Here is a 23,572-nt window from a genome sequence, read left to right as displayed (position 1 = left end):
ACCAAACTTTTCAGCCAAAATTTAATATGTAGGAGTCCCAACGACATTTCCCTATTTTACGCTGTCAATACTTTTATAGCTGTGCTTCCATGATGTCTGTTTTCCTATCCATCTGAGTAGTGCTGTTAGACCAACTGAACCCCAGAGGACAAGGAAGGTTCCCTACTCTCATGGTTTCCTGATTCTGGAACCTTCCATGTGCTGGTCTCAGCCAGTTGCAAAGTCCCTTCTCTGCTCTCCTGAAGCCCTTGTTGCTGTTTCCATGGGATGGAGACACTGCATCTGATCCTTTCACAGTGTTGCACTGGGAGCTGCTCCTTCTATACATGTAGACTGAAGCCTCAGAGTCCTCTGTTCTGAGCCCCAAGAGCAGACGGTCACTCCAGAGGCCCCTGCTCTGAAGGCCCCACATTTCCCATGCAACCTGGCATATAAAGATTGGTGGTAGTTATTACAGAAATGTAGGGAAGCTGGGCATTATTTGTAAACATAATTCAAGAAAATCTAATTCTAAAATTACCTCTGTGGTTAAACATATAACCACAGAAAAAAATTTAATGACTTAACCAATTGTCATTTCTGATCATTCTAATGGGGCATGACAAGGATATTATTTGAGAAGGCAAGAAAGAGTAACAAATATCTTGCCTTGGGTTACCCTAGAAATTGATCCTAAGACAGGATGTGAGTGCAAGTCATTTATTTGGGAATTGATCCCAGAAAACACTGATAGAGGAGGCAAGGATATCAAGAAAGGGTGCATTTTCAAGCATGTTTCCACTGTGGGTGACTGGAGTTCAATCTTGCAGGGAACCTCAGGGAATGAGTGTAAGATAATACCTCAGTTATCTTCACTGAGGTATATGAGACAGCTGGGATACTTAATGGCATCTGCAGCAAGAAATAAGCCCTTGGACATAGTCAGTTTTAGTTATGGGCTCAAACAGAAGTGGATTAGGAGGGAATATGGGTGGTGCATCCACAATACCTGCTAAAACATCTTTTACTAAAACCTCAAAATAAGTTAAAGAAGTAATTATAATAATAACAAAACTTACCTAGTTCTAAAATTTCAACTGGTTGACACTTCTGCCAAGATGGAGGCGGAGGTGGAAGCACTTCGCCTTCTCACACAACCAAGTTTAAAAACGATAAAGTTTTAGCAACAAAAATGCAGCCAAACCACAGAAAATTGAACTATACTGAAGTCTGACAACAACGAACCCTTCAGCCAAACGGCTAAGAGGGGCAGAGCCAGCAGCAGAGCGGGGTTGGGCAGGAAAGATCCACCTGACCGACCCGGGCACGTGACCCAGGTGCACCAGCAGCTGTGAGTGTGTCCCAGGTGTGGAGAAGTGGGCGGACCCACTGAGGGTGCAAGGCGACGGACCCACTGAGGGCAGACCATGGTCACAAATTTGCCCGCAGATAAACTGGTGAAGGAGCTAGCAGTGGTAAGACTGACCACGCAGGCCCCAGCAGCAGAAAGCAGCAGAGAGAACTGCCATTGTCCCTCTCTGACCCCGCCCCCCACATACAGCGTCACAAAACAGCAACCTGTGTGGCCCCGCCCTGGTGAACAACTAAGGCTCTGCTCTTCATATGTAACAGGCACAAACAGATCAAAACATGGCTCAAGAAAAACTCAGAGCCCCAGAGCCAATAAATCTAAGTGATGAAGAAATAGCCAAACTTTCAGATGCACAGTTCAAAACACTGGTGATCAGGATGCTCACAGAACTGGTTGATTTTAGTCACAAATTAGAGGAACGTATGGAAGCTAAACTAATTGAAATAAAGGGAAATACACAGGAAGCCAATAGTAATGGAAAGGAAACTGGGACTCAAATCAATGGAGTGGACCAGAAGGAGGAAAAAAATGACCAAACAGAAGAGGATGAAGAAACAAGAATTCAAAAAAATGAGGAGAGGCTTAGGAACTTCCAGGACATCTTTAAACGTTCCAACATCTGAATTATAGGGGTACCAGAAGGGGAAGAGAAGTAGTCACGAGTGGAAAACTTATTTGAACAAATAATAAAGGAGAACTTCCCCAATCTGAAAAAGGACATAGATTTCCAGGAAGCTCAGAGAGTCCCAAAGAAGTTGGACCCAAGAAGGAACACACCAAGGCACATCATCATTATATTAGCCAAGATTAAAATGAAGGAGAGAATCCTAGAAGCAGCAAGAGATAAGGGGACAGTCACCTACAAAGGAGTTCCCATCAGACTGTCCCCGGATTTCTCAAAAGAGACCTTACAGGCAAGAAGGGGCTGGAGAGAACTATTCCAAGTCATGAAATCCGAAGACCTACATCCAAGATTGATCTATCCAGCAAAGCTTTCATTTAGAATGGAAAGGCAGATAAAGTGCTTCTCAGATAAGATCAAATTCAAGGAGTTCATCATCACCAAGCCCTTATTATATGAAATGTTAAAGGGACTTATCTAAGAAAAAGAAGTTAAAGAAACATGAACAGTGAAAGAACAGCAAACTCACAGTTATTAACAACCACACCTAAAATAAAAGCAAACTAAAAGAACAGCTAGATCAGGAGCAGAACCATAGAAATGAAGATCTCATGGAGGGTTAGCAACAGGGGAGTGGGAGGAGGATAAGGGGGGAGAAGGTACAGAGACTAAGCAGCATAGACGGTAGGTAGAAAATAGATAGGGGGAGGGCAAGAATAGCATGGGAAATATAGAATCTAAAGCACTTGAGACACGTGGTCATAAACTAAAAAGTGGGAATGGTGGGGGAGGGGCATGCAGGGTGGAGGGGAATGAAGGGGGGAATAGAACAACTGTAATGGCATAATTAATAAAATATATTAAAAATAAAATTTCAACTTGTTAAGATATTAAATAACATTTTAATTGCTATCTATGATTCACATACCATACACACAATTTACTCATTTGAAGTCTACAATTTAATGGTTTTTTAAAATTTTTTATTGATTATGCTGTTACAGTTGTTCTATTCCCCCTTTCATTCCCCTCCACCCTACCCTCCCATCCCCGCCATTACCGCCCCTTTAGTTTATGACCATGTGTCTCAAGTCCTTTAGATTCTATATTTCCCATGCTATTCTTGCCCCCCTTCTATTTTCTATCTACTGTCTATGCTACTTATTTTCTGTACCTTCTCCCCCTTCTCCTTCTCCCACTCCCCTGTTGCTAACCCTCCATGTAATTTTCATTTCTATGGTTCTGCCCCTGATCTAGCTGTCCTCTTAGTTTGTTTTTGTTTTAGGTGTGGTTCTTAATAACTGTGAGTTTGCTGTCCTTTCACTGTTCATCTTTTTTGTCTTCTTTTTCTTAGGTAAGTCCCTTTAACATTTTATATAATAAGGGCTTGGCGATGATGAACTCCTTGAACTTGATCTTATCTGAGAAGCACTTTATCTGTCCTTCCATTCTAAATGAAAGCTTTGCTGGATAGAGCAATCTTGGATGTAGGTCTTCGGATTTCATGACTTGGAATAGCTCTTTCCAGCCCCTTCTTGCCTGTAAGGTCTCTTTTGAGAAATCCGGGGACAGTCTGATGGGAACTCCTTTGTAGGTGACTGTCCCCTTATCTCTTGCTGCTTCTAGAATTCTCTCCTTCATTTTAATATTGGCTAATATATTGATGATGTGCCTTGGGGTGTTCCTTCTTGGGTCCGACTTCTTTGGGACTCTCTGAGCTTCCTGGATTTCCTGGAAGTCTATTTCCTTTTTCAGATTGGGGAAGTTCTCCTTTATTATTTGTTCAAATAAGTTTTCCACTCGTGGCTGTTCCTCTTCCCCTTCTGGTACCCCTATGATTCTGATGTTGGAATGTTTAAAGATGTCCTGGAGGTTCCTAAGCCTCTCCTCATTTTTTTGAATTCTTGTTTCTTCATCCTCTTCTGTTTGGTCATTTTTTTCCTCCTTCTGGTCCACTCCTTTGATTTGAGTCCCAGTTTCCTTTCCATCACTATTGGTTTCCTGTGTATTTCCATTCATTTAAATTAGTTTAGCCTTCATATGTTCCTCTAATTTGTGACTATCATCAGCCAGTTCTGTGAGCATCCTGATAACCAGTTTTGAACTGTGCATCCGAAAGTTTGGCTATTTCTTCATTGCTTAGATTTATTGGCTCTGGGGCTCTGAGTTGTTCTTAAGCCATGTTTTGATCTGTTCATGTCTGTTACGTTCGAGGAGGTGTTCACCAGGGTGGGGCCACCCAGGTTGCTGTTTTGTGATGCTGTATGTGGGGGCGGGGTCAGAGAGTGACAATGGCTGTCCCCTCTGCCACTTTCTGCCACTGGGGCCTGCAAGGTCTGTTTCAGTGCTTTGCTCCTTCACCGGTTTATCTGCGCTCGAATGTATGACTGTGGTCAGCCCTCAGTGGGTCTACCGCCTTGTGCACTCAGTGGGTCCAACGCCTTGCCCCCTCAGTGGGTCCGCCCGCTTCTTCACACCTGGGATCTGCCTATGGCTGCTGGCCTGCCTGGGTTGCACGCCCGGGTCAGTCCGGTGGATCTTTCCTGCCCAACCCCACTCTGCTGCTGGCTCTGCCCCTCTTACCAGTTTGGCTGAAGGGTTCGTTGTTGTCAGACTTCCATGTAGTTCAATTTTCTGTGGTTTGGCTGTGTTTTTGTTGCTAAAACTTTGTTGTTTTTAAACTTGGTTGTGTGAGAAGGTGCAGTGCTTCCACCTACGCCTCCATCTTGGCGGAAGTCTGATATTTTAGTTTCTAATACCATATTAAATATATTATGTTTATAAAGACACCATTGCAGCCATTTATTCATTGATTAATTCAATAATTAAGTGACAACTTTGTTGAAGGATATGCAATGAATTAATTTAACAAACATGTAAGTGATAACTGTATGCTAACATTGACTAGATGCAGAACAGATAATTAAATTCTGATCATTCAGGAAATAAATTTTCTGAGTTTTAAGGCCATAGCATAGCATAGTATAAGCTGTTTGGGCAGTACCCTGCACAAGGGGACCTGGCTGATTCAGCGAAAGAGGTTATGCAACCCAACCTACATTTTGCCAGCCAAGCCATTTACACAGAGGGAGGCTGTATTCATCTGAAGGGAAAATGTCTTTTTGAAAGTTACCTGCCAGGAGTGTGTAACTTCTTCTAATTTACACAAAGGCATAGAATGTTCTAGATGTGGCCCTGCTGCTTATATAGTTCATGGTGTTCAATGGAAGGCTCTCAGTATTTCACTGGGAAGGCTGCTGGGGCTGGGCATGCTTATTTGGAGTCAGATTGCTTCGAATACTGGCCATTTGTTAGCTGTGTGACCTTAGATATATGACTTGTCCTCTCCGTGCCTCACTTTCTTTTTTCTTTTAAAGATTTTACTTATTTATTTTTAGAGAGAGGGAATGGAGGGAGAAAGAGATGGAGAGAAACATCAATGTGTGGTTGCTCCTTGCAAGCCCCCAACTGGGGACCATGGCAACCTAGGCATGTGCCCTGACTGGGAATTGAACCACTGACCCTTTGGTTCACAGGCTGGCACTCAATCCACTGAGCCATACTAACTAGGGCTGTGCCTCACTTTCTAAGTCAGACCACTTCATAGAGTTGTTGAGAGAATAAATAAACTTTTATATGGAAAACACTTATAATAGAAACTGATACATAGTCAGTGCTCAAAATGTTTGCTGTTTTTAGCTTTATCTTCACCTTCCTCTCTACTGTGTTGAAAGTTCAACAATTAACATCTAAATTCTACTTATAAATACCCTATTCTTTTAATGAATTAAATTTTACATTGAGGATAGTTTTCTTTTTACCCCAGGCTTTTTTTTTTTCTTTTTGCATGTACTTGGGTTAACTAAGAAACATTTTCTTTAGAGACATCAAAGAATTCCAGTTCTTTGGTCAGAAGGTCACTTGCTTGTTTCTAGAATTGTCTCATAAAACCATTGTTTTGTCAAATGAGGACTCTGTATATTTTGGCTTTTTTCTTTCAGGGGGGAATGCCTACATTGTTTATCAAGGTTATTAATTTAGAGATGCTTTGAGGTATAGTGAAGTTTATTGTCAATTTTAGTTCACATAACTTTTTTAATTGGAAAAACCTGATCTATATAGTATCAAAGTACAGATATTTTATAATGTTTTCAAGACAATTGGCATTTTAAAACATTTAAAACATTTTGTTGTATATCAGATTTTGATACGAAGGACGTACAACAGATTAATAAAGCAAAGAATGAAGCAGATGGTAGTTTTGATTTTTTTCTTTTCCTCTAAATCTTAACTTCATTGTTCTGAAGATACCTGGAAGAGGCACTTGTTACCTGCACTGTGTTCTTTCCAGTCTCTTACAGCATCTAACTATTGGGCCATTTTCCATAGCACAAAACTGGAAGCATAGAAAGCTAAGAATGCTACACACCACTGATTTTCAACCTTTAAAATAATTTAGGTGTCTGATCCAAATTTAGGTATCCAAATGATTGAGTTACTCATTATTTTGATGAATTTTTCCCAAGTAAACTGCTTGGGAAGAGAGATGCAATATTTTTATAATTTCATGGCATCAGGCATTAGTCTACCATTATTTCCGTGTGCTGTGCTATGATTATTCATCCAAGGGACACTCCCTGAGCTAACATCTTATAGATCTTGCACCATTTGGAAGCAAGAAATAGGATGATCTTATCCGAAGCCTGTCAGGGGCACACAGGGACTGCTTTTGAAAGTGGTAAATGATCATTTGTTTGTGAAATATTAATTGAAGTATTAACTGAAGTTTAACTAGCTTTTTAAAAGTACAAAGTGATTGTAAACTTGATCCTAAATTGGCTCCAAAAGTTAAATAGTCATTTAAGAAAAAAATTGGTATTTTAAGATTATTATATTTAGATAGAGAGTAGAGTATTTTAAGGCACTTTACATCAATCACTTTATGAAGTTACTGTATTTTTCATTTTTTCCTTTTTGGTACCAGAGTGGTGGCTAAGAGATCAGCTTTAGGTCTGAAATCTGACCCTGCATTTACTAATTATATAATCTATGGCAAATCAATGAATGTCTCTAATCCTCTATTTTTCTATTTAAAATAAGGATAATAATACTTTTCAGCATTCCGGCAAAGATCAGAAGCACTTTATGTGTAAAGCACTTCACACAAGGGTAAAGCAAGTGCTTGATGCTTTCTGACAATGGCTGTTACTATTGTAGATACTTTGTTTTTTAAAAAACTTATTGCATTGTGTCAGGAAGTGATTGCTAAAGTTTTTAAACAGTGACAATTACATTGTTTAGTGTTTTAGGGCAAATGCACTTCTGCTACAATAATATTGCATTTTTTTTCTTAAAGAATTACCAGAACTTTTCTTTCTTTTTTTAAAAAATTTAAATTTTATTTATCTTTATAAGGGAAGGGAAAGAGAGAGGGAGAGAAATAGCAATGTATGGTTGCTTCTCATGTGTCCCCTGCTGGGAACTGGTCCCTGCTAGGAACTGGCCTGCAACCCAGGCATGTGCCCTGACTGAGAATCGAACTGCAGTCTTTTGGTTCGCATGCCCGCACTCAATCCACTGAGCTTTACCGGCCAAGGCTAATATTGCATTTTTAAATTCCCTGACTTGCCAGAAAATACATCATCTCTCATATTTTGTTCTATGGCAAAACGTGTTAAAAGTTCCAAACAACTGACATAGAAATTAACTCAAAACAACCCTATTGTAAATCAGGGCAGCTCTGTATAGTTTATTTTTTAATTACTTTATTGTTGTTCAATTATAGTTGTCTGCATTTTCTCCCCACCACTCCCCTGCCACCCCACCCAAACCTCCCTCCCTCCCTTACTTCCACCCTCCCCATTGGTTTTGTCCATGTGTCCTGTATAGTAGCTCCTGAAAACCCTTCTCCCCACTGTCCCCTCCCCACTCCCTTCCGACTATTGTTAGATTGTTCTTAATTTCAATGTCTCTGGTTATATTCTGTTTGCTTTTTTCTTTTGCTGATGTATAGTTTATTGTTTGCTTACTCTTCCATCAATCAAACCATTAGTCCTTTTGCCAGTCATCACTGAGGAATCCATTGAGAGCTACTTCTTAATGACCAGACTCCAACTCCTCAGGTTCTTGGGTGTTCTAAAATCCCCTCCAGTAAACTGAAGTGACTTCCCTAAGCAACTGATATTTGGGCCAATTACTTTTCCAATCAGTTTTTTCAATTGACTTCCAATAAAAATTTCGAATGGCTGCCTATGAAAGTCAGTATGACAAATTGTAAGATATTTCCAGCAACTTACTCTTGTATTGCTCTATTTGAAGATATTTTTTGTAATTTTCTATGTATGACTTTTTAAGGAACAAGAACATATAGAAATCTATTCAATGATTCAATGGTTTGATAGGACCCTGGGTTGTTCTAATAACTGTTTATGTTTAGTACTGGATACTATTGAGTAACTGCACTTACTAAATGGCAATACATTTTGTGGAATATAAAATGGTTGCATATATGAGTGATGTATTTCTGAACTTTTTTGTTTTAGCCTCAGCATGAGCAGCAGGTCTGTCTGAATTCCGTGATAAGAGCTGTTACCATGGCTGCATCTTATTTCATATTTTATTTGTTGAACTGATACTTGATGAGAAAATGACATTGAATTGTCCACAATTTTGAATGTAAATAGAAATATTTTCTCTTTTTTTCCTTATAGAGGTGAAATTAGGATACTGGAGTTAAAAACCCAAACCCAATGTTATGGTTGTGCAATGCTCATGCACACCGCTCAGGGGACGGTGGACTTTGGGACCTCTCCCCCTCCCCCTACTCACTGAAAAGCTCTGGCCCTGCCCCCAAGGACAGGGATTAGAAGGTAGATTAACCCAACTAATGAAGTGTCAAATCAACCTTTTTAAAACATAGGGTTCTTCTTTTAGGTTGGCTGATAGATGATGAATGAAGCCTTGGCTTTTTGTTATGGCTTTTGTGGTGGACTCATATCTTATGTTTCACAGATTCTTATCAAACAAGATATAAGTATGTGTTTAAAAACATGTCGACCCAAATAAAGTGAAAAATATTTTTTGAAATATAATTTCTCCCTTTAGCAAAAATAGAGAGATGCAATCTACCAATATAAAGAGGATGGCACTGAGGCCTACTGGAAAGCAATAGTCATAGTGTTCACGAATACTGACACTGGAGTGAAAGAACCTGACGTTGCCTGCTGGCTCCTTATGTGACCTTAGACATCTTTTTGTCCTTCAATTTCCTCAGCTGTAAAATGGGGATTATAAACAACAATTTTCTTATTGGTTTGCTATGAGAATTCATTGAATTAATATACTAAAAAAATTAGAACAACTTTTTAAATGTAGTAAGCACTATATGGCTATTTTTATAAGAATCTTTTTTCATATTAGGCAGGGGTATAAAAGTCCCAGAACCATTATTTTTGAAAGATAAGATTGAAGCTGTTTCATTTGTCTGTAAGGTACAGCATCTTGATCTTTTCTTGATTTTGTTTGGTTTCATAAAAATGAATGAGTAACATAATTGGAACTGGGAAAATTCGTTTAATCATTCAGAGCATCAGAATTCTGTTGTCTGAGAAAAGTTATACAATTCTGTAAGAGTGGATTTAAAGATGCAGAATTTTAAAACCTCTAAGATAAAAAGAAAACTATATCCAAGATGGACTTGTATATTGTCAAAACTCACTTGGTATATATGTACCATATCATCTTTGTCCACTCATCTGCTGATGGACACTTGAGCTGCTTCTATATCTTGGCTATTGCAAACAACATTGCAATGAATAGAGGGGTGCCTATAGCTTTCTGAATTAGTGTTTTGGATTTCTTTAGATAAATACCCAGAAGTGAAATTGGTGGGTCATATGGTAATTCTATTTTTAATTTTTTTGAGAAACCTCCTCACTGTTTTCCATAATGGCTGTACTTTTTTGCAGTTCTAACAGTTCACAAGGGTTCTCTTTTCTCCACATCCTCACCAATACTCGTAATTGAAAAATAAATAAATAAACACATCTCATTGCATAAAGTTTATTGTATGTAAATTTATATCAGTAAACCTATTTTTAAAGCTAAATATATGGCAGTGAGTATGTAGTATGCATTGATTATTTTTGACCACATTAATAATTAAATGGATGAATGAATACAGTCATTTAATTCTTCAGCAATGGATCACATAGGGATTAGGACACATAAGCAGGTAAAATTTATGTCCTTGGTTTTGAAACATTACATCCACCTCTAAAATTTCACTGTAAATCTTAGGTCTTCTCACACACTTTGAAGGTCCACTCCCCCCCTCACCCCTGGCAACTTACCAATTTTTCAGTTTTATTCCTGGAAATAAAATTATTGGCTACATTTGGTCCTGAGTCTTCTGTGACTTATACATTTCTCTTAAGTGAGACCTTGTGTTTTTATCTGTTTTGTTGATGTATAATCATACAAGATATTTTGATATACTGACCAGAGCTGTTTTAAAAATTTGAGATATTTACCAAAAATAAAGTCCCTTTTGTTCTTTCTGAAAATAGCATTTGGTTTTCTAGCTTGGAATTTTGGTATCTGTTGGGAAATCCTAACCACCAATAAGTTCAATGTAACGGTAGGCCATGTTTGAACCAACATGGACTTTTCTCATTGGATGAAGAACTTACCTGGAGTCCCTATAGAGTGTTTAATTCTGATTTCTTATTGTATTTTCTCCCAGGTATGGCAGCAGCCAAATTTCTGCATGATTCTGGCCTGAACGTTGTTGTTCTGGAAGCTCGGGACCGTGTGGGAGGCAGGACTTACACTATTAGGGTAAGATATTAAAGACAGAGGAGAAAAAAGGGATCGAGACTGATTTTTTTTCTTGCTGGAAGTCTTGAATTTCACTTGACTTTTTCTAAGAGAATAAAAATTACTCTAAAATATTTCCTACAGACTTTCTCCCAGTGTGTCTTTTTCCACTCTTTCTACTGTACCTTTTCTCTTCTTACCTCATGATACTTGAAACTTGCCCAGTAAATTATTGCACCAAAGAATATGTGTTTGGAATGCATTTGTTAATAAAACAAAGATTCTTGCTTTTGTGAAATGTATGTCTTTTGGGGGTGGAGAGCTAGACAATAAAAAGAAAACAAACAAACAAACAAAAACATAACAGGAGGGCTTTCTCTGGTGTTCCTGACTAATAGGTACCCAGATTTGCATGAACACATTGAGACATAAGAAATTTTTCTTTTAAAAAAACATTATTTTTTATTGTTGTTTAATTACAGTTTACTGCCTTCCCCCCCACCCCAGACAAACATCTCAGCTTTCCAAACCTCCCTCCCCCGTTTCCAGTCCTCCCTGTTATTGTCCATGTGTCCTTTATACTTGTTTCTGCAAACCCTTCCCCCGAAATTCCCTCCCCTGTCCCCTCTGGCCAGTCAGCCTGTTCTCAATTTCAGTGTCTTTGATTATATTTTGCTTGTTCGTTTGTTTTGTCAATTAGATTCCTGTTAAAGGTGAGATCATATGGTATTTGTCTTTCACTGTCTGGTTTATTTTGCTTAGCATAATGCTTTCCAGTTCCATCCATGCTGTTGCAAAGGGTAGGAGCTCCTTCTTTCTTTTTGCTGCGTAAAATTCCATTGTGTAAATGTACCATAGTTTTGGGATCCATTCATTTAGTGATGGGCACCTAGGTTGCTTCCAGCACTTGGTTATTGTAAATTGTGCTGCTATGAACACTGGGTTGCATAGGTTCTTTTGGATTGATGTTTCAGGGTTCTTAGGATATAATCCTAGCAGTGAAATTGCTGGAGCAAAAGGAAGTTCCATTTTTAGCTTTCTGAGAAAATTCCATACGGTTTCCCATAGTGGTTGTACTAGTTTGCAATCCCACCAATAGTGAATTGGGTTCCCTTTTCTCCACATCCTCTCCAACACTTTTTTGTTGCTTTGTTTATGATGGCCATTCTGATCAGTGGGAAGTGGTATCTCATTGTGGTTTTAATTTGCATCTCTCTGATAGCTAGTGATCCTGAGTATCTTCTCATATGTCTCTGGGCCCTCTGTATATCCTCCTTGGAGAAGTGTCTGTTCAAGTCCTTTGCCCACTTTTTAATTGGGTTGCTTGTCTTCTTAGAGTGGAGTCATGTGAATTCCTTATATATTTTAGAGATTAAAACATTGTCTGACGTATCATTGACAAATATGTTTTCCCATATGGTTGGTTCTCTTTTCATTTTAGTGTTGTTTTCTTTAGCTGTGCAGAAGCTTTTAATTTTGATGAGATAGATCCCATTTGTTTATTCTTTCCCTTATGTCCCTTGCTCTAGGGGTCATATCAGTAAAAATGTTGCGTGAAATATCTGAGATTTTCTTTCCAATGTTCTCCTCTAGGACTTTAATGGTGTCACAGCTTATATTTAAATCTTTTATCTACCTTGAATTTATTTTTGTGTATGGTGTAAGTTAGTGCTCAAGTTTCATTTTTTTGCATGTAGCTGTCCAGTTCTCCCAACACCATTTGTTGAAGGAATTTTTCTAATAACTCTGTTCAAAGATTGGTTCTCAGTCATTGGATGTGAAACTGATTCAAAACTGTATAGAAAAGTTGCTATTGAACATAAGAGCAACTTCAAAGCTTTAAATTATGACCAAATATTCTCCAATGCTATCTTTCAAACATCTGGATTGGCAAACCACATATGAAGTGATCATTTCCTTTCTTGTTTTTTTCTCTAGCATTAGATACATCAAAATAGTCTCAAGTACTAAGTATAAAAAATTCACCAACATTTCAGAGCTTATGAACTTAAGGTACTAAAAACCAAACCATGTTGTGTTGTGGTACATTGTGAATGACTGGATTCAGAAGTCTCTTGCCTATACAAAGTTCTATCAATTTTGGTTTAAATTAAGAAATTATTTAATAACTTAAATTACATGAATGCAGTTGAGAATAGAATCCACTTTTTTGTGAATACACAAGATGTGTCTATAACCTATGAAATGCCAATTTGCTTATTTCAGGACCTAATTTTTTATCTTACTAATAACATTTTTGCAACTATTTATTTTTATTTTTTCTTTGGATGAACAGAATGAAATGGTTAAATATGTGGACCTTGGAGGATCATATGTTGGGCCAACCCAGAATCATATCTTAAGATTAGCCAAAGAGCTAGGATTGGAAACTTACAAAGTGAATGAAGTAGAGTATCTGATCCACCATGTAAAGGTAAGACTGGCCAGCATTTGAAGCATTTGAAGACTACCCTATGGGTATTTCTATATATAAATTCTAGATGGTTTTCTCAAAGAAACTTTTATGTCCTTGGATGTATGCAAAAGTATTTTTATAAGTGTATTTAAACCACTTTGAGAATTTTTTCAAGTAGAATTAACTGAGTATTCTCAACCTATTCATGAAAGTAACTCAGCATTATTGCCCATTTGGTAAAAAGTTTAACAAACCTAACAGAGAAAATACATTTGTGATTAATTTATTTAAAATATTGGGCTGTTTTATGTGATACAAAAACTTGTGTACAGTTTTAGAAGTGTTACCTTAGACTTGACACTATAAAAAGTATTTGCTATATGTCTGATGTAGTATTTTGAAATTTTATCATGGTGTCCTATTTAACAGATAAAGTTACTTATTAGAGGTTTACATAACAGTGGCTCAAGTCACAAATTCCATTTCTTTTTGTGGGGAAGCTCCATTCATCTTCCCAAGATTTCTGTGGATTTACTACATTTCACATTCTCATAATCATTTGTTGCTTATGGTTCCTTTCTCCATGACATCTATGCTCATTCACATCTCATGGCCTCTGACTCTTTTCTTCCTTTTGCCCTATGCCAGCCTGGGTTGAAATTCACCTCTTCATTGTAATTTTCCTCAGACCACCCCAAGCTTTTGTGTGCAGAAGACTTGACCGAAATGTTGAATAATGTGGGGTGGGGGGTACAGTTAATTGCAGAAACACAAACTTTTAACTTAGAATTGAATATTAGACATTCTAATTATAGTCTTATGCTTCCTGGGGATTTTTTACTAGCCACATTTCTCTGTGGATTCTAGTCTTCCACCATGTTGCTGATCTTCAGACTTTTCTCACATTTCCCTGATCCTTATTTTCCCAGCATCATAGTTTTGGGCTAAAAAGTCACTGACATTTTCCAACAAGCTGAAATGACTTACTCTTGCACTCTACCTAAAGTCCCATGGAAGAACTGGCAGAGTTTTTTTTAAATTTATTTAGTTATTTTTCAAGTACAGTTTTCTGTCTATTTTTCCCATCCCAGCCCACCCCGCCCCGTGCTCCCCACCTCCCTCCCATTTCCACCCCCTTAGTTATTGTCTCTGTGTCCTTTATACTTGTTCCTCTAAATCCCTCCCATTTTCCCCCCTTAAATTCCCTCCCCTCTCCCCTCTGGTTGTTGTCCCCTTGTTCTCTATTCCAGTGTCTTTGTTTTTATTTTCCTTGCTTGTGTGTTTTGTTGTTTAGCTTCCTGTTAAAGGTGAGATCATATAGTATTTGTCTTTCAACACCTGGCCTATTTCACTAAGCATAATGCTTTCTAGTTCCATCCATGTTGTTGCAAAGGGTAGGAGCTCCTTCTTTCTCTCTGCTGCATAGGATTCCATTGTGTATATGTACCACAATTTTTTGATCCATTCATTTACTGAGGGGCACCTAGGTTGCTTCCAGCTCTTGGCTATTGTAAGTGGTGCTGCTATGAACATTGTGGTGCATAGGTTCTTTGAAATTGATGTTTTAGGGTTTTTAGGATATAATCCTAGCAGTGGAATTGCTGGATCAAAAGGCAGGTCCATTTTTGGTTTTCTGAGAAAATTCCATACTGTTTTCCATAATGGTTGTACCAGTATGCAATCCCACCAACAGTGAACTAAGGTCCACTTTTCCCCACAACCTCTCCAACATTTGTTGTTTGTTGCTTTGTTTATGATAGCCATCCTAACTGGTGTAAAGTGGTATCTCATTGTGGTTTTAATTTGCATAGAACTGGCAAAGGTTTTGAATTTTAGTCTGTCTTCCTCAGTTGCCTCTGTAGGTGGAAGTGAGCAGTATAGACATATTCCTTGCCAGTAGAAATCGCCATCTGAGAGGACAGGAGAAACTAGCAATAGTCAGTTTGATTCATATAACAATGCTGACACATCATCATACTTACATTATTTGTGAGTGATAATATCAAAAAAGACAGAAAAGAGACTATCATTATGAATCATTTAATACAACAGGAAACAAAAATCTATCTAATTTGGCATAATGTGGGTAGAAGATTTCCTTAATTCATACATAAAAGTTTTAGTTGAATGTCCGATTTTGCTTTATAAGCTTTTTCACTTTGCTTCCATATGTGTCTAACAGAAAGAGAGACACATCATTCACAAATGAAAATGTAGCATGGTGATAAGCACAATTTGTTTAACATCAATCAGCAGCACTTACTAAACATCCTTCGTTGGGTTCCTTGCTTGTAAATGTAGGTCACATTGACTGATTTCTTCTGTCTCCCTTGTCCTAACATGTAAGACTTACAGAAATTTATTTCCCAGAACACTGGTACCTCTTTTAGGTTTCTCCAGACAGAGGAGATGACTACAGTTTATATTCACTCTTCTGGCTTTGTGTGTTCAGGGTGTCTTGGCAGTCAAGAACTATGTTCAAGATGTTTGTTTTTCTGGTAATCCTTAAAAATGTTATTACATTTTATTGATCATGCTATTACAGTTGTCCCATTTTTTCCTGCCCTTTATTCCCATTCACCCTGTACCTCCCCTCTCACCATTATTCCCCCACCTTAGTTCATGCCCATGGGTTGTACATATAAGTTCTTCAGCTTCTCCATTTCTCATACTATTCTTAACCTCTCCTGTCTAGTTTGTACGTACCATTTATGATTCTTATTCCCTGTACCTTTCCTCCTATTCTCTCCCCTCTCCCTCCCTGCTCATAACCCTTCATGTGATCATTTCTGTGATTCTGTTTCTGTTCTAGTTTTTTCTTAGTTTGATTTTGTGTTTGGTTTTTTTTTTTAGGTTCAGTTGTTGACAGTTGTGAGTTTGTTTTCATTTTAATGTTTATATTTTATATCTTCTTTTTCTAAGCTAAGTCCCTTTAACATTTCATATAACAAGGGCTTGGTGCTGATGAACTCATTTAACTTGTCTTTATTTTGGAAGCACTTTATCTCCCCTTTCATTCTAAATGATAGCTTTGCTGGATAGAGTCATCTTGGATATAGGTCCTTGTCTTTCATGACTTCAAATACTTCTTTCCAGCCCCTTCTTGCCTGTAAGGTCTCTTTTGAGAAATCCATTGACAGTCTGATGGGAATTGCTTTGTAGGTGACTGTCCCCTTATCTCTTGCTACATTTAAAATTCTTCCCTTATCTTTAATCTTGGCTAATGTAATTGTGAAGTACCTTGGTGTGCTCCTCCTTGGGTGCAACTTCTTTGGGACTCTCTGAGCTCCCTGAACTTCCTGAACATCTATTTCTTTTGCCAGATTAGGGAAGTTCTCCATTATTTTTTAAATAAGTTTTCAATTTCTTGCTCTAACTCTTCTCCTTCTGGCACCCTTATGATTCAGATGTTGGAATGTTTAAAGATGTCCTGGAGTTTCCTAAGCCTTTCCTCATTTTTTTTTTGAATTCTTGTTTCTTCATTCTGTTCTGCTTGAATGTTTCTTTCTTCCTTCTGCTTCAAACTGTTGGTTTAAGTCCTGGTTTCCTTTCCATCACTGTTAGTTCTCTGCATATTTTGCTTTATTTCCTTTTGGGTAGCCTTCATTTGTTTCTTCATTTTGCAACTATACTCAACCATTTCTGTGAGTATCCTGACTACCAGTGTTTTGAACTGTGCATGTGATAGCTTGGGTAACTCTTCATCACTTAGTTGTATTTTTTTCTGGGGCTTTGGTCTGTTTTTTCATTTGTGCCATTTTTTTTTGTCTCAGCATTCCTTTTATATAGTAAGGGGTGGATCTGTGTACCCTTAGGTATTCACCAGGGCAGGGAAACGCACGTGGCTCTGTTGTGGCATTGTATGTGGGGGAGATGTCTGAGAGGGAACAATGCTGCTTGCTCAACTCTCAACCAGCTTTCAGTAACTTCTCCCGCTACCCACAAGCAAATTAGGCCCTAGTGGTGCTGATTTCTGGATGGGTGGTTTTGTGTACATTCTAGGACCCTGTGGGTGTCTCCAATTAATTCTACTGTGAGGCTGAAGTTTCTCCCGCTGCTGCCACAACCCCCACAGGTTTTTTTCAGTCAATGGTTTTTGAGGCTTTATTTACCCACACTAGATCCCTGGTTTGTGCAGCCTGGTTTACTCCCCAGTTGTTTCTCCTGGCTTGCCCTCATACAAATGTGGGACTGCCTGCACTGTTAACTGCCACCTTCCATGCATCCTCTCTGCCTTGGCTGCCCATCTTTGCCCCTCCTACAAGTCTGGATGAATGTTTCTTCTTTAACTTATTGGTTGTCAGATTTCCATACAGTTTGATTGTCTGGCAGTTCTGGTTATTTTTTTGTTTTTAAATTTGTTGTTGTCCTTCTTTTGGTTGTGTGAGGAGATAAAATGTATCTACCTGTGCCTCCATCTTGACCAAAATTAGTTTTTTTCTGGTAATCTTATGGGTAACATTAAGTCCCTTGTTTGAAAGAGTCATCAATTGTGAAAATGATATTACACAATACTTTTTCGGAGTGATGGCCAAACGTGCTGTTTTCTTAGACTATTTCAAATAATGTAAGTGCAGCTACAAAAATACAAGCCATTAAGCAATATTGCTGTCTTGATGCAAGATAAATACATACACTGACAGTGCTTTTTATAAAACTTAAATATTATTGATCATTCAAGTCAAGATAATGGTATAGGCAGACAAGGTTTGTCTCTTAATATAACCACATCAAAATTAAAACTAAAATGATAGAACAACCATCGCTCAGAACTGTCGGAAATTGAGGTGAATGGAAGTCTGACAACTACAAGATTAATGAAACCACATCTATCCAGACTGGTAGGAGGGGTGCAGATGCAGAATGGACTGGTCCCTCACTCACATGTGATTGACAAAAATTTGGTAGCGATATCTCAGGAGTAAGGAGTCCCAGCTCTATACTAGGCCCCCCGGCCCAGGGTCCCAGTACCATGTAGATAAGTCTCCACAACTTCTGGAAGCAAAAACCACCAGGGATTGAGTTGGTGGAAGAAATTTCTGGAGCCCCAAGCAGTTCCTCTTAAAGAACAGTCACATAGATTTACGTATTCAGCCTCACTCCCTCTGAGCTTTAGAACTAGGGTAACAGCTTGAAAGGCACCAGTGGCACATGGCAGGGAACTGAAGTGTGTGGCATCAAGGTGAGCAGAGGACATTGTTTCTTTTCTAAACTCCACCCCCAACAAAGTCAGCAAGCTGGAGCCATTTATGAGACTCCATCAACCTGGCTAACACTGTTTGACCTACCTTGGAGATCCCCAGAGACTGCCCCACCCAACATATGGCCCCACATAAGCTGCTTTTTCCAATAAATGGCTGGTCTTGGCTCCTGCTTCACAACTTCCTAAATCCTCTCAAGCAAGCAACAGCTGGCCTCAGTGAGCCCAACACCCAACAATAGCAGCTGCAAGCCTAGTTTCACAGCTTGACTTTCCCTGGGAATCTCTAAGTCCAGCACAAGTAGCAGCCATCTCAGATTGATTTATAGCTCATGCAGGGTGGCTCTGGGCAAAAGAAAGGTTGGGGCTGACCTTGGCCTATATGGCCCAGGAAAATCCAGGGCCAGCGCACCCAATGGACAGCTGCAGACCACGTTGGAACACCACCACCCTGCCCCTGCATAGCTGATCCTCCGTGGAGGGTGGAAGTTGATGGTCAGTGGTCACAACCAGGTCTTGCACCTGACTGGCCTAGGTAAATCCTTCTCATTGACCTGCTAACAGCAACCAAATCTCAATTATAAGAGAAGGGTATACTCAGCCCACACGAAGGGTGCACCTTGAGTACCCAGCTTGGGTGATAAGGGAGGCTGTGCCACTGGACCCTACAGGACACCTACTACTTTAGGCCACACTGTGAAGACACAGAGTCAAAGCAACTATACCTAATACATAGAAACAAATACGAGGAGGCTGCCAAAACAAGAGAACAAACAAACATGACCCAAATGAAGGAATAGATCAAAACTCCAGAAAAAAAAGCTAAATGGAATGGGTATAAGCAGTCTATCAGATGTGATGTTGAAAATACAGGTTATAAGAATGCTCAAGGAACTTAGTGAGGACCTCAGCAGAATAAAAAAAAAAGATCCAGTCAGAAATGAAGGCTATACTAATTGAAATAAAGGACAATATACATGGAAACAACATCAGAATGGATGAAGCCAAAAATCAAAGCAATGATTTGGAACAAAAGGAAGCAAAAAATCCCACAAAAAAAAAAAAAACAAAAAAAACTGATCAGAGCAACAGGAAGAAGGAGAATCCAAGAAAAAAAATAAGGATAGTATAAGCAGCCTCTGGGACAACTTCAAGAGGTTCAACATTTGCATCATTGGGGTGCCACAAGGAGAAGAGAAAGAGCAAGAAATTGGAAATCTATTTTAAAAAAACAATGAAAGAAAACTGTACTAATTTGGTGAAGGAAATAGACATGCAAGTCCAAGATGCACAGAGAGTCCCACACAAGCTGGATGCAAAGAGGCCCACTCCAAGACACATCATAAATAAAATGCCAGTGGTTAAAGATAAAGAGAGAATCTTAAAAGCAGCAAGAGAAAACCAGTTAGTTACCTACAAGAGGGTTCCTGTAAGACTATCAGGAGATTTCTCAAAAGAAAATTTTCAGGCTAGAAGGGAGTGGCAAGAAATATTCAAAGTCATGAAAAATAGGGATCTACACCTGAGACTGCTCTACCTAGAAAAGTTGTCATTTAGAATAGAAGGGTAGCCCTGGCTGGTGTGGCTTAGTGGTTGAGTGCTGGCCTGTGAATCAAAGAGTTGCTGGTTTGATTCCCAGTCAGGGCACATGCCTGGATTGTGGACCAGGTCCCCAGTTGGGGGCATGTGAGAGGCAACCACACATTGATGCTTCTCTCCCTTTTTTTCTCCCTCCCTTTACTTATTTATAAAACACAGAAGGTCAGATAAAGAGTTTCCCAGACAAGAAAAAGAACTAAAGGATGTCATCATCACCAAACCACTATTATAGGAAATGTTAAAGAGACTTACTTAAGAAAAAGATCAAAACTAAGAACAATAAAATGACAAAAAATACCTATCTATCAACAGTTGAATCTAAAAAACAAACAAAGCAAACAAGAAGAGTAGAGACAGAATTATGGATACAGAGAGCATTTTGATGGTTGCCAGATGGGAGGGGGTTGTGGGAAATGGGTAAAGAGGTGAAGGGATTAAGAAGCACAAATAGGTAGTTACAGAATAGCCATGTATAGCAAATAGAATAGCCAAAGAACTTATATGTATGATCCATGGACATGAACAGGGGTGTGGAGGTTGCCTGAAGGAGTTGGGGGTGTTGGGTAGAGGGAGAAAGAAAAATCAGGACAACTATAATAGCATAATCAAAAATATATAATTTTTAAAAATAAATAAATGTTATTTCTTTTTAATTATTACAAAGGTAAAGAATATTTATTGTAAAAATGAAAGTAGAGAATATGGGTAAAGAAAAACTGAAAAACAAAAAAAAACTTCTCTAAGGCTATCTAGCAAAAATCAAATATTCTCTTGGTTTACAGATGCTTCATATTCCTGTATTGTTATTTTCTGGCCTCTACTGAGAGAAATGAGGAATATCAATGAACTTTAAAATATTGTATACATATGCTTATGCATAGGTGTACATGTTTGATACACTAACTTACTCTAATGAATGCTCACTAAAGATATAATTGAAATATTAATGAGAATATGAAAAAAATTTTATTTCAATCTTGATAGATGTGCTAATTTGACTTTCTCATGGTCATAACCCATGAAAAGTTATATGATAAGTTATCATAAGTCCTTATAGCTAAGAAGTCTTCCCCAAACTAAATACTTGTTCTCCACCATCATCACTTCTATGTCTTTCATTGCCCACATGTCATTGTTCTCATTCTTAGCATGTAAAAACATCTTGGATGGCTGTAACTATTTATGGAATTGTTGACCAGAATTATGGCATTCTATCTGAAACTACATTCAGAAGAATGTAGTTCAGAAATTTGTCTCTTCTATCATGTAGGCAGTAATTTTGACATTTTGACATTACTGTCTATTACATGTTTTAAATACTAGTGTTCCCAAGTGAAAACTATGATTTATGCAAGTATATAGTATATTTTCTGCTTATTTCTTTAGAGGACCTGCAAATATTTCTTGGCCCAGAGCCTGAGAGTATGAAGTGTGCTTCTTACCATATTGCCAGATCCTGCTATTTGAATGAGCCTATTCAAAAAATCTGCATTTTAGATTTTTTACATGATTGTTAATGGAAGACAGAGTTTTATGTGCAGCCTTCATAACATCAGGATAAGGAACTTGGGTAGCCTGGTCATAACTGAAACTAATGAAATGGAGCTACCCACAAAAGGGAGAGGTTACAACAGCTCATGATCGGCTAGCTACTTAAGGGAAGGGTGTCTTTGTCAAGAAATAATGATTCTGGGTATCTCTAGTTCCCTAGTATTTGTAGGAGAAAATGATCTGCCAATAGGGTGTGTTCATGCCAGCTGTATAAACAGGAACCCCCTAGTGTGCTATGATGTGCACTCCTTACTGTCTGCCCCTTATCTGTTGGAAATGTTTATATGTACTGAGTGGCATTCATTTTTAGTGCTATTGTATATCTGTCTCATGTTGCCAAAATGTGGCTCTCCAAAGCCTTGTTGGTGAATAAAAGATATGATGCCAAGCTACATTGGGATTTAATTATCTGTAGGAAAAAAATCATCAGTTCAACTCAGATCTATATAATTTAGGTGTTTTCCTCACTACTAAAATAGTGACAGAGCCATTAGTGCTTAATAGTTATTGTTAAACATCTACTAAAATTTTTAAATCTGTTTAGAAATAGTCATGCTAATTTCTGCTAGTATAGTTTATATGGCAGCTGTTTAAGTGCCTTGGAAATGACTTATAAAAATTGTTCCCTTTTAGGTACTATCTCATAATTAAAAAGAAAAAGATGAAAATAAAAAAGAATATTAAGCAACATTGTTATATGTGGACTTACATCCCTTCCTCTTTCACCTCCTGTGTGTGTCTGTTTGTGTGTGAACATGTATATGGTTGTTTCATTGTTGTTCCCTTTTTGTTCTTTTGCATTTTTACTTTAAAGAAGTTGGGCCCTGGCTGGGTAGCTCAATTTGTTAGAGCGTCATCCTGATACTCTAATTTGGGGGTTCAATCCCTGGTCACAGCACATACAAGAATCAACCAATTTTCTCTCTCCCCCCCTCCTTTCTCCCCTCTCTCTAAAGTCAATAAATAATGAATTTTTAAAAATAATGAAGTTAGCCCTGGCTGATGTAGCTCAGTGGATTGAGTGCAGGCCTGCAAACCAAAGGATTGTGGTTCAATTCCCAGTCAGGGCACATGCCTGGGTTGCATGCCAGTTCCCAGGGGGGATGCACAAGAGGCAATCATACATTGATGTTTCTCTCCCTGTCTCCTTCCCTTCCACTCTAAAGATAAATAAATAAAATCTTAAAATAATAATGAAGTTAGAAAATTCTTCAGTTTGGTACAGTTTAGACTCTTGAAAAAATAAAGTTTCACTATCTCAGAAGCTTTTATCAGTCTGAAATTTGGAACTAATGTCTAATCAAAGTACACATGAACTGCTTTAGGCCTGCAGGCTGAACTGTTAAGAGTTAGGTAAATGTAAATATATATTAATAGTTCAACCTCACATTGATAATAATTTCTAAACTCCAGACAGCACTAATAAAAAGATGCTCAGTTCTTAGTATGCTTCCTAGTGGGCAGAAGCCAAGCTCATTGTCAAAGTTCCTTTTGTGTTGTATGTCATCATTATCAATGCTTGAAAAGTTATCTGAATGGGGAGACATCTCTCAAATATATTGCCTACTTGTTGCTCTTGTGAATTCTATTGCTCAAACAACCTTATGGAGGAAGAAGCATTTAACATATTCTTCAGTTTGTTGAGAACTCTGAAATCTCTTTGAAAATACAAGTACACAAAAAGCACATAAATGCAAAGCATGGTGGAAACTAGATCTCTATTGACAAGACCAGTTCAGTGAATTTCTTGGAGGAGATCACAGGTGATGAACTGTCTCTTGGTATTGCAGAAAAGCAACAAAATTGGAGCCAAAATACTGAGAAATAAAATATTCAAATTATTGTTGCATCTGGCAAGCAGAAAGTATCTTATTATGCAGGACCTCACCATATCCCATAAATCAGCATACCACAATGTCCACTATTCTTCAAGCTCTTAATAACTCCTTCTCCATGTCTGTACCTCCAACCCTATTAATCAAGGGAAGACTGAATCAAAAAGTTCAGGATGCAGTT

At 38.3% G+C, this 23,572-nt stretch overlaps 1 protein-coding gene across 4 annotated transcripts in view; it reads left to right on the top strand.

The window, feature by feature from the left end:
- MAOB (monoamine oxidase B) overlaps positions 1 to 23,572 on the top strand; it is a 143,891-nt gene that overhangs the window by 37,953 nt on the left and 82,366 nt on the right. For all 4 annotated transcript variants that reach the window (XM_037135766.2, XM_053670575.1, XM_053670574.1 and 1 more), the window contains 2 exons: positions 10,717 to 10,811; positions 13,087 to 13,224. In XM_037135766.2, coding sequence (XP_036991661.2) covers positions 10,717 to 10,811; positions 13,087 to 13,224 — 233 coding nt within the window. The remainder of the gene's footprint in view (positions 1 to 10,716; positions 10,812 to 13,086; positions 13,225 to 23,572) is intronic.

This window comes from Artibeus jamaicensis, unplaced genomic scaffold, assembly GCF_021234435.1.
Source record: "Artibeus jamaicensis isolate MK-2021 breed Jamaican fruit bat unplaced genomic scaffold, CSHL_Jam_final contig_60, whole genome shotgun sequence".
NCBI lineage: Eukaryota > Metazoa > Chordata > Mammalia > Chiroptera > Phyllostomidae > Artibeus > Artibeus jamaicensis.
Note: the sequence above shows the minus strand (reverse complement) of the source record. Positions and strands in the feature narration are given on the sequence as shown.